Raw genomic sequence first — 14191 nt, 5'->3', positions numbered from 1 at the left:
ATCTCACTCTTTCTATATGGCAAAGGGCCATGCTCTTATTAACAATGCAGAAGATCAGCAGGTCTATCTCATTGCCACAGATGCAATGAGCCCTGTGCATCAGCAGCTGAGGGCCTCTGTGGATGAAACTTGAATAGACAAGGAGATGGATTCTGATTTCACTTACAGCAGTGTAAAACAGGAGCAGTCCCAGTGACCTCACTGATGCGAGGGAGGCAGAGTTGGACTCCAGGCCATTTTTGCTCCAAGCTTTAAATATCCCCAGGCACTTTTCATCAGAGTAAGGGTTTGCCCTGCCATCTGTTGTGCTGCCTGGTGGTTTTTGGGTTGACTCCTGTCTTTCACCCCAGAGGTGGCTGCATTTTAGAGGTGCTTGCTGTTGATAGTTTGTGAAGCAGTTTAAGATAAAGGGTACTCTATTAATGTGAGATTTACTGCTGCTATTAAAATTTAGGAGTTCACTGGTAGGGATGGGGGCTCAGTTGTCTTGGTAAAAGATGCCAGGGGTTGAGATTTCAAAATATAGGTCTTCAGCCAAGGAAACATTGAAATCTCTGGAACGAAGAAGTTCCAAGAGCCAGCATAGCTGCTGGCTCAGCCCTACTAACATAATCACTCCTTAACAGAAGGCAACTGATGCCATCCAATGGCTACCACTAGATGGTGCCCAATCCACAAGTTAACAGGAAGGTTTTCGCCAATCCCAGCTGGAACAGTGCAGCCTTCTCTGGTGGAAACAATGCAGTGCCTGCTCAGATTAAAGCAAGAGGCTGAATACCTAGGATTGTGCAAGGGAGCTCCCAGGATCGGATGGAGCTGGCTTTGATATCACATCTGTGGACATAGAGGATTGGGAACACCATCAGAATCCAGAACAGTGCAGACTTTTGACTTGGGAAGCCTTCCCAGAGGACAGCAACTAGCTGGAGGTGCTGAATGCTGGTTTGTGTGTGTAGGGGGAGGTGGTGGTGGTGTGAGGGTCTGGCATTTGACTCCAATTAAGGTGAAATCTGGAGAGAACAGGAAGAAGAGCAAAAAGTGAATGTGATGAAGGAGTCAGGGTGTCTCCCAGCTGCTCCATCTGCTGTGAGGAGAGATGGATGGACAGAAGTGCTGCTGTTTGCGACAACCTGCCTCCAAAATGTGAATAAGAAAATCCTGCAAGAGAACCTGGTTCAGTCGTGCTTGTGCTGTTAAGATCTATTTCATTCAGAGCAGACAAACGTTCACCAGGGTTGCTCCATTGGAAGAGAAGTAGATTACCTGGAGCAGAAGAGCTAAAATCCCTCTCGATGAAGTTAGATTGGTTTGGGATGCGTTCCCCACTCTGTATACAAATCGTCCTAACCATGGGCACTGTGTAACCACAGCGTATGGCTGGCTAAAGTGTTGGGTTGCCTCCTTTTTATTTCTTATATAAGTTTGAACAATGATCACAGTCAATTCGGATGGAAAAATAATGATCAGAAGATGTCTTGTCACCTTGAGACCTTTTAGGTAAAGTTCTTTTTATTGCTTTATTTACCGTTGTCCCTCCCTCCCCCTGGCCTTTGCACCCCATTTTGCTGTTCAGCTTCAGGGAGCTGAAATTGAATAATTCATCTAAACAAATTTCCTAGCACTCACTGTCTTCCAGGGGAATCAATCCCAGACTGAAATGTCAAGAATCAAAGCAAGTTTGCCTTTAAGTCAGCTTGATGGGAGCTGATATGTGGTTCTTGCATACTGTACCTGCTAATTCATTTGTTATGCTAATATCAGTTGGGTATTAGTCACAGGTTTTTTATACCTTTCTTGGTGATATTTGCACCCACTGGGGAATCAATGCATTCAAATTAAAAGCCAGCTTTGGCTTTCAGTGACACTGGTTTGAATCCAATAATGTTAATGTGATTGCTCCGGATTCAAACTGTAACCAAGAGCAGAATCTCATCCAAAGTCAGACCTTCCAAGCTCCCCTTCCCACATGAATTTATGCATTTCTACTTACTGATCTCCTCCCCCTCAACAACTACAATTTTTTTTTATTCCATGACTATTGATTTGCATAAACTCCTTGCTGTACGTCTTTGTGTGTGTATGGACTGTCCATTAACATGCAAACTCTTCTCTAATGCTTGTGTGCTTTCTTTAAAACTGATTTGAGGAGTCTTACTTTGTGCACATCCAGCCTCCAAAGGGCATTGTTTGTTTGTGTCTTATGGGTGAGGAATTAAAAATATAAAGATTAGGTCTGAATCAAAACAAACCCATCACAGTGCTTTCTGATGGTCCAAGTAACACAAAAGCATTCAAAGTGGATTTCACGAACCAGGATGCTGGGTTTTAAACTTGGCCAAAGGAAATGGGGCTGGGGGGGATGGAAGGAAGGGTCGAGTTATCTTTTCTCACGTGGGATAGCTTTTGAGAATTATTGCTGCTGAAATTTCATCTGTCTAAAGAGTTTATCTGCCCCCACGTACCACCATTGTATCTGAGCACTTCACGGTCTTTTAATGTAGTTATCCTGCAAACACCTCTCAGAGGTATGGGAGTGTGATTATCCCCATTATACAGATGGGGAACTGAGACACAAAGGAGGCTAAGTGCCTTGCTCAAGGCCATACAGGGAGTTTGTGGCAGATGTAAGAACTGAACACAGGTTACCCAACTCCTAGGTTAGTGCTCCAGTCACTGGACTGCCCACCTTCTTGGACCATCCAGGCAAACAGGTGGGACAGGTAGCTCTGCTAGGACTTGGGAGTGGGTCAGCAAGGGGATGGTACCTCTCCATTGGCTTGGTAGGGATTTTGTCTCCAATCTGATGGCAGACAGGTTGGGGAGATAGCAAATGGGTAGAAGGGGCACACCTGTGAGGTTGTGCTGTAGGCTGTTGCTTTTGGATAGCAGAACTTGCCTCCTGGAAGGAGGATAGAAGAGAAGGGAGAGGTGCCTAACCACTGTTGGGCTGCATGTTGAAGAGGGGGTGGGAAAAATTCCCATATCACTCATCCTCATTTCACTGCTGTGAAATGCCCTCAGTGAAGTCCAGGGCAAAACTCTGATTGACTTAACAGGTGCAACACTCATGGATGAAGCAGAGGTGGATTGGGGCACACCCTGAACTGGCAGGGAGGGGGCTAAAGGAAAGCAGTTACTCTGTAGCAATTCACCAGCTGTGCCAATTGTGTCAAACACTATACGCAGCCGTCATCTAGAGCTGTCGCTTTTGCTCCTGTTGAATGACACTCTGCTTAATAGAACAGCAGCGCCCAAGGCGTTGTGTTGGACTCGGCGGCTGCCTTCAGCAGGGGACGGGGCCAGGGCCACTTTGAGAGGGGCTGTTCAATCACTTCCATAAATATGTTTGTTAAACACTAAAATGAAATTAGTGGAAGGAGCTCCCCCTCTGGGAGCAGGGAAATCTCATTTCTAGCAGTATCCTGGGAATAAGGCTTGAAGTAGGAGTAACAGCAATGAGTCATAGCACACTAGCCAAATCTGGTTAAAATTAGGCCTGAGACTGGAACAGGAGGGGAAATGTATGTGGGGATTTGGGGATGGGGCCAGGTGACCAGTTTGGGGGCTTGGTCTTGCTAAGAGACTCAAGTATCTGGACAGTGTTCTCAGTACACTAGGGCCTGATTCTGCACTTACACTGGTGTAAATTGGGAGCAAATGAAATCAATAGGGGTATGCAGCTGTTAAACTAGTGTGAGACTTGTATCGGGCTTTTCCAAGAGATGTTTTTTCCTTGAGATTTTATATCACAGGAAAATAGATGTGATTAACTGTGGCTAAAGCACCTCAGGGGGTGTTTCCCCCTCAGTCATTTAGACAAACTGGTAGCAAGGATTCTTCCTGGTTTAACTCATCGGTAATGGTGTTTGGTGGGAATATTTTGAAGCATCGGAACCGAAAGGCTAAAAACACCAGTGCAGTAGGACTGAGGTGGTGAGGGAAACCCAACCTGCAGCACCCACTTATTTTCTAGGTCTAAGCCCTGCCCCACAGCTTTGCTGATGTTCTTCACTCCCTGCTAGTGTAGGCCTTGAGCATCCCACAGATCAACTAAAGGTGTCATGATCTGCAGCTTTTCTCCTATTCTAGCCCTACTTCTGCCTGCCTCCACCAATTTACCAGCGCACTTCAGCCCTCACCTGTGGCACACCCTGTTGTTTGAACTCTGCCCTTACAGATCCTGAGCCACCATTTCATGTAGTGACCATGTGGTGAGACTTGCGTATGTTCTTAGGCCTTGTCTTCACCGCAGCTTTAGCTCGAGGTATGATTCAAGTTCTCCCTTAATCCGACTCCTGTCCACACACGAGTCTCTAACTCAAGTGGTGCTTTAATCTCAAGCTACTGGGGGTGTGGGTTGACACTTGAGAGCTGTTGATGCTCACACTACTAACACAGTGGGGATGTTGCTAATGTGCTGCTAATCCAAACATCTGTGTGGATGCTCTCACGTGAACTAGACTAACTCAAGAGCAGCTGGCCTCTCTTATCCACACTTAAGTTAGCGCTGCGGTGTAGGCAAACCCTTGGAATCTAGACATGCCCCCCACAGCTTTGTGTAGTAATGTGGCTGGTCTGCAGTCCATAGTGGTCACCTAAATCTATTAAGACCACGTCAGCTGGCATTTGATCAGCTTATCTCCACTCAAGTCAATGGGCTGGATTCACACAGGTGCAAATCAGCATAGCATCAGTGTAGTTGCCAGGCACCAACTGGAGCTTTGGCCCATTGAAATCAAAGTCGCACTCAGCTGAATTCATTAATCATTCTCCGGATAAGCTTAGTATGGTGAGGGAAAAGTCCCAAATCTGTGAGCGTACCCTGGGAATGGAGAAGAGTTGCTGATTGCTAGCTAGCACTCTGTAAACATAGCAGGAGGAGATAAAATAATAGAGAGGAGGATTTCTTTATAGAAACTTGTGTGAATGGCTCACTTCTAATGTGTCTAACTTCAAAATCAAAGGTACCTCAGTGAGTGATTCTACCCAGCAGTACCCGATGGAGCCAAAAGTTAATCACGAGTCAGCTATAACGCCTTACCCCAGCCATCTCTATGCTTCTCTTTGGGGAACTAAAGAGGAGTGCTGTGAAAACTTGTAAGTAGAAAAGCCATTTCTTTCCTCAGAACCTTAGGATATGTCTACACTACCCACCGGATCGGCGGGCAGCGATCGATCCAGTAGGCATCGATTTATCGCATCTAGTTTAGATGCGATAAATTGACCCCTGAGCACTCTCCCATCGACTCCTGTACTCCAGCGCCACGAGAGGCGCAGGCAGAGTCGACAGGGGAGCTGCAGCAGTTGACTCACTGCCCTGAAGACACCATGGTAAGTAAATCTAAGTACGTCAACTTCAGCTATTATTATTCACATAGCTGAAGTTGTGTAACTTAGACCCATTCCCCCCCCCAACCCTCCAGTGTAGACCAGGGCTAAGAATGAATTGTTCCCTTGGAGGTTTAATGATGCTGCTTAGCATTTTGAGGTCTGGTGACCCAGTGTGAGAGGCCTCTGGTGTTTCAGGACCATGGAAAGCTCATGGTTTCAAAGGATGCTGCAGTCTTTTCCTGCATGCGTTTCCAGATACCAAATGATATATAGAACATCAGAATATAAATCTCCAGGGCCAGATTTTGCTCTGTTATAATTGTGTGAATCCTCAATAACTCTATTTAAAAACTATGCCGCTATTCCAAACTGACAGTAAATAAACTGGGCAGAACTTGGCACTCTCCTCCTGGACATAGTCCTAAAGCAGGGGATTGTAAATACTTCAGTCCCAGGGTAGAATTCTAGGTAGAATTGTCACCAGAACCTTGTAAAATCAAAGCATCCTGAATTAAATTAATATGTGGTGACAGTCCACGTGATGAACAGCCAGCTCGGAATGTAGATGCTACATGGTCATCAACTCTACGTTCAACAACAGGTGAAGTTAATGGACTACATTAACGGGCCTGGATGCAGCTCTCATTTACTGTGAAAGTCCACTGATTTCAATGGAGATAATTCTGACTGACACCAGTGTGAGGTTCAGTCAGGCCCCTGGTATCTTTTGGCCACTTCCCCAATACTAAGCACCAGCGCAAAGAACTGCAGTCCAAACTTCCATGGAGATGAGCTATTGAATGGAGAGCCTCCCCCAGCCCCACTTTCCTGCCATAAGAAAGGGAGAAAATTGGAACAAAATAAGAGACAGCCTATAAACTAAGGGTGACCCCCCGCAAATCTCCTTCCTCCTAGGAGAAATCCCACCGAGCTAAATGCTGTTTCTCTCCCAAGTAACCGACTTAGGATTTGACCTGGTGCATCTTTTCAAGTACCTAAAATCTTGAGCTTCCTCCCCTTCCTCTGCAATCCATTTGAAATTGTGAAGTTTTTCCTTCTAATGAGATGCTCGAACGCATGGACCCTTTGAATTTTTTTCTTCAGCAATTGGGGGGGGGTTCCTTCTTTCTTTCCCCTATGATCTGAATTGTTTGTTAAATGCGGAGTTTAACCATCGCTTCTTGCCAGATCATAATTATGAAAATTAAAATGCATAAACAAGGCCTTGCATAATGATGAAGACTTTATCAATAGAAAGGATTTGTACAGTGCTCATCAACACCTCTTAGCAGGAGTGCTGGTTGGCTAAGGTGTTGGGAATAGAATGTGAAGCCTTTCACCTCTAGTTTATTAGCTTAAATTGTATTGGCTGGAAAGATTCCCCTAGGGAGCAGAGAGAAAGGAAATAACAGCGGACGACTATGCAAAATGGGACAAAAGGACAGCCAATGAAATTACAAGGCAATACATTTAAGAGTGATCATACATAACACATAATCATCCTGTGGAACTCACTGCTACAAGATATCACTGAGGCCACGCACTAGGATTCAATAGAGGATGGATAATAATGAGAGCATCCACAGGGTCATTAAAGGCAAAATATCTACAAGGGATAATCAACCCTCATGCTTCAGGGCATAAGCCAACCCCAAAAAGCTCTATCAACAAAGAGATTTAAATGCCTCACTGCCACTTTAGGTGCCTAGGTCCAAAATTTAGATCCTCAGAACCCCCACTTGGCTGCTAGCTAACCCAGTAGGCACCTATGTTCTGTTGGTGCTTTTGTTTCTGCCAGTAAAGTCCTCTAGGCACCAAAATTTCTGCTGGGTGGCATATACAAAGCCACCTAAGTCTTGACAGTAATGAGCTGCTCAGTGCCTAGTGCACCTCTAAGCCTGGCCGGCTGCTGGACTAGATGGACCATTGGTCTGATCTGGCTTGGTATTTCCTATGTTACTAAAACAGATCAACACTGGTGACTTGGCCAACCCTTTTTGAATGGCCAAGAGGACCAGGATTAAGAATCAGTTGCTGAGGATTAGAGGTCAGGTACATGGCACGATTGCCCATTCCACCTCTAAATGCCCCCCCCCCCTTTTTTCCCCCCTCATACAGAATTTTCAGTAAAAAAAGTCAGTGCAAATGAGTTGTTGAGGGGGTGTTGGGTGGAAGTGGTTTTGCTGAGAATAAGACCACAGGACATGTGGGCCTGTCAGTGAAGAGACCCATATCTTACTAGTAATTTGTGGGACAACCTGTTTAGCAGAAAAGCCATTACTGAGTGTGTCTCACATTATCTTTTCTTTTTCTCCTCCCTCAGGATATTTGTGTTGGGCATTGGATTTTTCACCCTGTGCTTCTTAATGACATCTTTGGGAGGCCAGTTTTCAGCCAAAAGACTGGGAGACTCTCCCTTCACCATCAGAACCGAAGGTAACTGGCATTTTAACTGTTTTGAAAACTATTTTAAAAGAGGAGAACTTGTGCTGGTTTTTGCTCCTTGTGACTAGTAATGGAATAAATCCTTCTTCTGGGTTAATGAGTCTAGGAAAGTGGTAGTGCACTAGTCAATGCCTGTCTGTTGCTGCTTCCTGCTGGAGTGTGACAGACGTATCCATGTCTAATAGCTCCCTCTACTAGCTCACTGGGTAGGGGCTTGTGTTTCTAGAGCTACAGATCTTGAATTAATTGAAATGCTAAGTATATGGGCTGCTTGACTATTTCCATTCAACTCTTTGTCATTACACGCTCCATAAACAAGGAGGACAGAGAGGGAGGAAATCAGATGGAGACTGACATTTTCACAATGCTTTCTCGAGAACATTACAAAGTGTATGGAGGGGGATGTAAACCATGAATCTCTAGCAGTGTTTGGTGCAACATTTTGATGGCACCTGGTGTATAGAGAACCTGGGTGATCTGAATGCAAGGGGCTAGATTCTCAGTTGATATATGCTGGTGTAGCTCCATTGACTGTGCCAGCTTATAGCACCAGAGGTTCTGGCTCAGGACTGTGTAAGGCTTTGTGGTTGTAGACAGGTTTGGTGTCCGGGAGTGGAAGTGTGGTGAGTGACTTTTTTTGCCATTTTATTTTATTTTTTTGTCTCAAAAGGAGACACTATGATGGGAAACTAGGGGATCAACTTTGTGTGTTACATTTTAATACCCATAAAAGTACTCTATCGAGGATGGAGAGGGAATAGGCAAAGGGTTCTGATTCTAATGGAGAAGCTCATTGGGAGAAATGTTGCACAAGGGCAGGTCCTAGGATTGAAGGGATGTAACCCATTCCCTTCTTTTCCTCACCCCTGTGTATTTCTGACACCTCCAATCTCTGGTTGCCTCCTGCCCTGATCCACCCTCCACCCCCCTACCCAGGCCATGTAGGGATCCTGCTCATCTGTTTGTGGAGTGAGTTCTTGTTGCACCTGCTCACCTCCCATAATTGACTGAGGAGTCAGGAGATGGGGCTTCAGCACAGCAGAAATGTGGGAGGGTGGAGAGAGAATTGGGTGCTGGATGGGACAGCTGATGGGGAGTTGAGGATGGTGCATGTCATTAGTGCTGTGGTGTGTTGCTGGTGCTGCAGAGTTGTTAATGCTGCTATTCTTGGAGCTCCAGTGTTAGCTGCACCAGCAGAGTGCACAGCACACTCTGATTCGGCAGACCTCGGTGCTGTTCAGAAAGAAAGACCACAGACTCGGATCAGTGACGAAGGTTCTCGGCCAGGTTTATTGTCCACAAAGCACGTTACTAGCTCCCTGTCGAGTAGCTCACAGGGACACTAACACATGTGTGCCTGGTACAAGATAAGAGCTCAGTCAGCAAACAGGATGCTGTCCCCTCAGCCGATGTATGCCCCTCCCATGACTTCTCCTTTTATACATTGATACAAATAAGTGACATATTATGCTCCATGTTGTTTGTTATCACCCTGATATGAAGTGATACCTATCTCATAGAACTGGAAGGGACCCCGAAAGGTCATCGAGTCCAGCTCCCTGCCTTCACTAGCAGGACCAAGAACACCTCTACCTCGATATAACACTGTCCTCGGGAGTAAAAAAATCTTAACACGTTATAGGTGAAACTGTGTTATATTGAACTCACTTTGATCCACCGGAGTGCGCAGCCCTGCCCCCCTAAAGCTCTGCTTTACCACGTTATATCCGAATTCGTGTTATATCAGGTCGTGTTATTGAGGTAGAGGAGTACTGATTTTGCCCCATATCCCTAAGTGGCCCCCTCAAGGATTGAACTCACAACCCTGGGTTTAGCAGGCCAATGCTCAAACCACTGTACCTGCTAGTTCAAATGAAATCTCCTCATCCATTATCCTGTCATCCCATCCTTATCTTACAAGGGATTGGTGTGTTTCTGTATAATCTCATGGGAATCTGTGTATGTGATTATTTAAGAACTCTGGGTGTTCTTGTATCATCCTCTCTGGTTAGATGCGCTTACTTGTTTAGCCAATACCTGGTGTTACTCTACTGACATGGCTTACTTTGCTTCATACTCTTAGTTTATGCCTAGGGCTCCAGCCAGGCCTACATGCACTATCCAGTGGCATGAGTGTGTGGTGGGGGGTACTATGTAGCCGTGCAGGCCAAAAGCTGCCACACTCCAGTAGCCTTGAACCACTAAAATCTATTTGTGACATCAGTGGGGGGTTTGCTACAGTAAAGAGTGTAGCAATAGCTTCAGACAAGAGGAAAGGTGGGCAGACAGTGCTAGCCGATATGATACATGTAGTCATCCCCGTGAAAGAGCCAATCGGCATTTCCTAAGTAGAAATATTCTGCCCTCATGACCACTGATCAACTAATGGGAGTTTGTTCTGACAGTGTGCGCAGGGGTGCCAGGTGGCTGGTTTTTGACCAGAATGCCCGGTCGAAAAGAGACCCTGGTGCTGTGCAGACCGGGCCGTTAAAAGTTCGGTTGGCGGCATAGCGGTGGCCCGGGACTAAGGCAGGGTCCCTGCCTGTGCTGGCTCTGTTCTGCCTCTGGAAGTGGCCACCAGGTCCCTGTGGCTCGTACGTGCTGGGGCGGCCAGGGAAGCTCCAGGTGCTGCCCCCGCCCCCAGCACTAGCTCTGCAGCTCTCATTGGTGGGGCAGGGGTGTTTGGTTTTGTGTGACAAAGCTGGCAAACCTATCCGTGTGTTGTATTTGAGTGTTGTCACTCAGTACTACTTGCTGAATGGAGTTTCTGCTGGACCTTTCTGAAGTCCATCACAAAGAATGCTCCAGCTTGCTCATGTCATTGACTTTAGCTCTGGATAAAAAACAGCTGCTTGTTTGTTTTGTTCCAATTTACCTCTGGACAGTTAAGTACTTTCGGTACAAATGAAATAGCAGGGAAAGGAGAACTTTTCAAGAGAAGTGGCCCAATCCAGAGCCTGGGATAGCCAACGTACATTTGGTCAGGCCAGAAGACAGTCCCAGAGCAAAGGAAAGACACCCCCCTCACATACACTCATGCTCTCTCCCAGCTGTGGTGATAAACACATCACCCCTTGATTAATTGAGTGAGGGGGCCTCGGACTAAAATCCCCATTTCAGCCAGAAGTCTAAGTGATGAGGGATAGAGGGAGAGGTAGCAGAATCTGGACTAAATGCAGCCTGAGGCCTACCTCGATTGCAGAAGCCCTTGAGGCAGAAAGTCAGTGTGGGGAGGAGAAGTGGGACTTGGCCATGGCCTCTCCTCTGCACAACCCTGGGCTGGGGAGTGGGCATGGCTAGGGTATCCCTGTACTAATCAAAGTGCACCTTCTCCCTCTCAAAAAATCAGGGCTCCTGGGCCAGATCCCCAGCTGGTGTAAATCAGAGTCATGCTCTCAAAGTCAGTGATCTACAGCTGAGAAGCTGGTCCCCTGGTGAAATCTAAATCTGCCTCCGTACAGCAGAAAACAGTGCAGGAGGGAGGGAGGCAGCAGTACCACAGACTGTGCTCCCCTGCCCTGAGCCCCCCACTAGGTCGTCTGTGGATTAGCAGGTTCAGGGATGCATCATTTACATCGCTTTACACCATCTGGGCTGAATTTGGCCCATTGCCCCTGCTGTGCTGAGATTCACTGTGTCTTTTCCCTCTAAGCATTTCCAGCATTTGAATCATCATGTGCTGAAGCCAAGCAAGAAAGAAAACACAAATAATATCCCTTTCCCTTTGTCTGCTGTGTAAAATGACACAACAACGCTTCCTCCCTGGGAGAGCTGATTAAAGTGGCGTTCTGCATGCCAGCCCAGCTATGGGTGAGAATAGTCTCCCCTGGGGATGAAGTTGCTAAGGGGAGATGGATTAAATCTCCTCCAGAGCTCCTTGTACTCCCTCCAGGATTAAATCCACCTCTTGGGTCAATTGAAGAGGTAGTCCTGTTAGTTGCATTTGTATGGAGGGGCTAGGGAGATGGCTTCCAAAATGCTGCCAGTGCCGGTAAACTGCTTAGTTGGCTTCAAAAGAGATTAACATGTAATGCTGCCTTTGGCGCTTGTCTTGGTTTTCTCCCTGACAGAGTACAAAGGAGTTTTTGTTTCTCCCCACCTCCTTCATAATTGTTCCCATCTTGAACTCTGTTAAGTCTGTTCTCCCAGGAATTAGTGTTTACTTGGCTGGTGGTAGCCTGAGCAATAGAATGCTGAGAAATCAACGCCTTCCGCTTCTGTCTTGCACATTTCACTGAAGTCAAGTTGTCTCCCTTTAGAGACAGACCCACATTTCCCGCAGGTGGGTGTGAGCATGTCGTGTGGTCACTAGCCATGTAGTTGCCTTTGTAACAATGACCGCTGGAGTCAAGAGTACACTGACTCTCGTCACGTGATGGCAGCTGCTGCGTGACTGATTTTTTTCCCCAGCAAGACTTTTCTTCCAAGCACCTTAATCCATTTGGGATGCAACTTCCAGGCAAAGTAGCAAAAGTTGTTATATTCAAACACAGGCAAGTTCTAACAGGGTCCCTCATTCAACAGACTGGCAGCCTCAGCCATTCCAGCTTAATCTGATCACCAGCTGCCTAGACTCTTGGGTCAGAAAGGCTTCTTTGTGCCACTCTAACAGCTAACCTGAGGGTCTGTTTACATGGAGGAAAAAGGTGTGGTCTTAATATGGGTTAAAATCACAGTGAAGATATGGCAGCTCAGGTTAGCAGCTAGAATGCAATCCCTGGTTCTGCTATAGGCTTGAACCAAGCTGCTAACCCGAGTTAAAAGCAGAGTTGCTGTGTCTTCACAGCTATTTTAACCTGAGTTAGCTAACGGTGTCAGCTAAGGAAAGTTAAGAACACGCCTTCTTTAGCAGTGTGGACACACCCTAAGTTGCTAGCTGAGGATTCTTTTCTGTAGCCCTGGAGTATCCAGCCCCTGGAGGCTGCTGCAGGTGTTTGTAAATTAAAGCAGCCTTCAAACTTGGAACTGACTCCCTGCAGCCCTGGGGTTGGAGAAGTGCAGAGGTGATGTGAAGTGTCCCCCATCCTACAACTAGCACAGCTGAAAACAAGTTGGCTCATCAGTAAAAGAAATTCAGCCCTGGGCAGCTGGCCATGTACCACTTAAGTCTCCCAAAGCTCCTTGAGTGGCTGTAATTGGCTTAGTGACTGTAAGGATCTGATCACTGCTTCATCTTCAGGATGAGAGAAACTCAAGTCCACCCCTTCCTTCCTTCCCTTTCTGCAATACACCTTACCCCATGGAGTTTGTTCTCTGGGCCAAATTCTATTCTTGGTTACATCAGTGTAGAACCATAGGGCCTTCCTAGACTTGACTGAAATGACCTCCAATTTATACCATTAAACCTGGAAGAAGAATTTGGTATAATAAATTCAACCGGCCCACTGCCGGACCATTTCCTAGGATTCACACACACACAGCCCTTCTCTGGAATGGGTCATTTCAAAGATTCTAGCAGATGAAGTGAGGGAAAATGTGCAGTCATGAGCCTTGATCCTCCTCTTGCTAGCTCCATTTTTTCACTGGTGTTAACTCTCTGGATTTCAGTAGAGTTAATCCTGAGTTACACTTGTGCTGGATGTCACAGAGTCACCGGAGCGATGCTCTGGAATGGCTCTGTATGAAGCCAGTCAGGACTTTGGGGGAGCCTCCTGTCTCTGAGCACACTGTTGCCAGGGCAAGAAGCTTACACTGCTTTGGCCTTCCTGGGTCTGACCTCGGAGCATTCAGCATCCCCTTCCACACCATGCACTTCCCTCAGTGAGTCCACCCAGGCAGGGCTCCTGGGAAAGCCAGAGGGCCCTGCACCCCAACTCCGCAGTCAGCAGTGACTCAGCCAGCGTTGTAAAACAGAAGGTTTATTAGTAAACAGGTACACAGCGTAGAGCAGAGCTTGTTAGCACAGAAACCAGAAACTTTCAGCAAAGTCTGTCCTGGACTCCCCCCAGGCCAGATGCCCTGGACTCCACCCCTCTCCAAGTCCCACCAGAGAGGAGACTGCCCTGGACCCTGCTGCCTGGCCTCCGCAACACCCCTTGCTCCTCCTCTGGTCTTTGTCCTGCTTCCTGGCAAAGTATCACCTGGTCACCTCCCCCTCCTGGGTCTCAGGTTGGGAAGGGCATCAGCCATACCTTACGAGCAGGCAGCTGGGCAGCTTCACCTGCTCTGAGGGCTTCAGCAAAAGTCACTATGTAGGCTTTGGTGCAGTAGACAGGGAAACTGAGGTACACACAGTATTAGTATAGGACAGTAAGATTCACATGCAACATAAGGTGAAAAACTTCACTTCATCACACAGGGTCAGCATCAAACCCTGTGGCTTAAGTGATGAAGCTTCCATGGACTCTTTGTATAGGGACAAACTTCACCCACAATCTGTTGGGTGGCTTGTATTGTACCGGTCCAGTTTTCTTGT

At 46.8% G+C, this 14191-nt stretch overlaps 1 protein-coding gene across 3 annotated transcripts in view; it reads left to right on the top strand.

The window, feature by feature from the left end:
• Positions 1-746: 746 nt before the first annotated feature.
• Positions 747-14191, top strand: part of MGAT5B (alpha-1,6-mannosylglycoprotein 6-beta-N-acetylglucosaminyltransferase B) — a 171783-nt gene continuing 158338 nt past the window's right edge. For all 3 annotated transcript variants that reach the window (XR_003996677.1, XM_030534903.1, XM_030534902.1), the window contains exons 1-2: positions 747-1497; positions 7655-7767. Coding sequence is in view for 2 of the 3 variants with exons in the window: in XM_030534903.1 (XP_030390763.1) it covers positions 1430-1497; positions 7655-7767 (181 nt within the window). In the remaining variant the exon portion in view is untranslated. The remainder of the gene's footprint in view (positions 1498-7654; positions 7768-14191) is intronic.

Source organism: Gopherus evgoodei, chromosome 15 (genome assembly GCF_007399415.2).
Source record: "Gopherus evgoodei ecotype Sinaloan lineage chromosome 15, rGopEvg1_v1.p, whole genome shotgun sequence".
In the NCBI taxonomy this organism is placed as follows: domain Eukaryota; kingdom Metazoa; phylum Chordata; order Testudines; family Testudinidae; genus Gopherus; species Gopherus evgoodei.
Note: the sequence above shows the minus strand (reverse complement) of the source record. Positions and strands in the feature narration are given on the sequence as shown.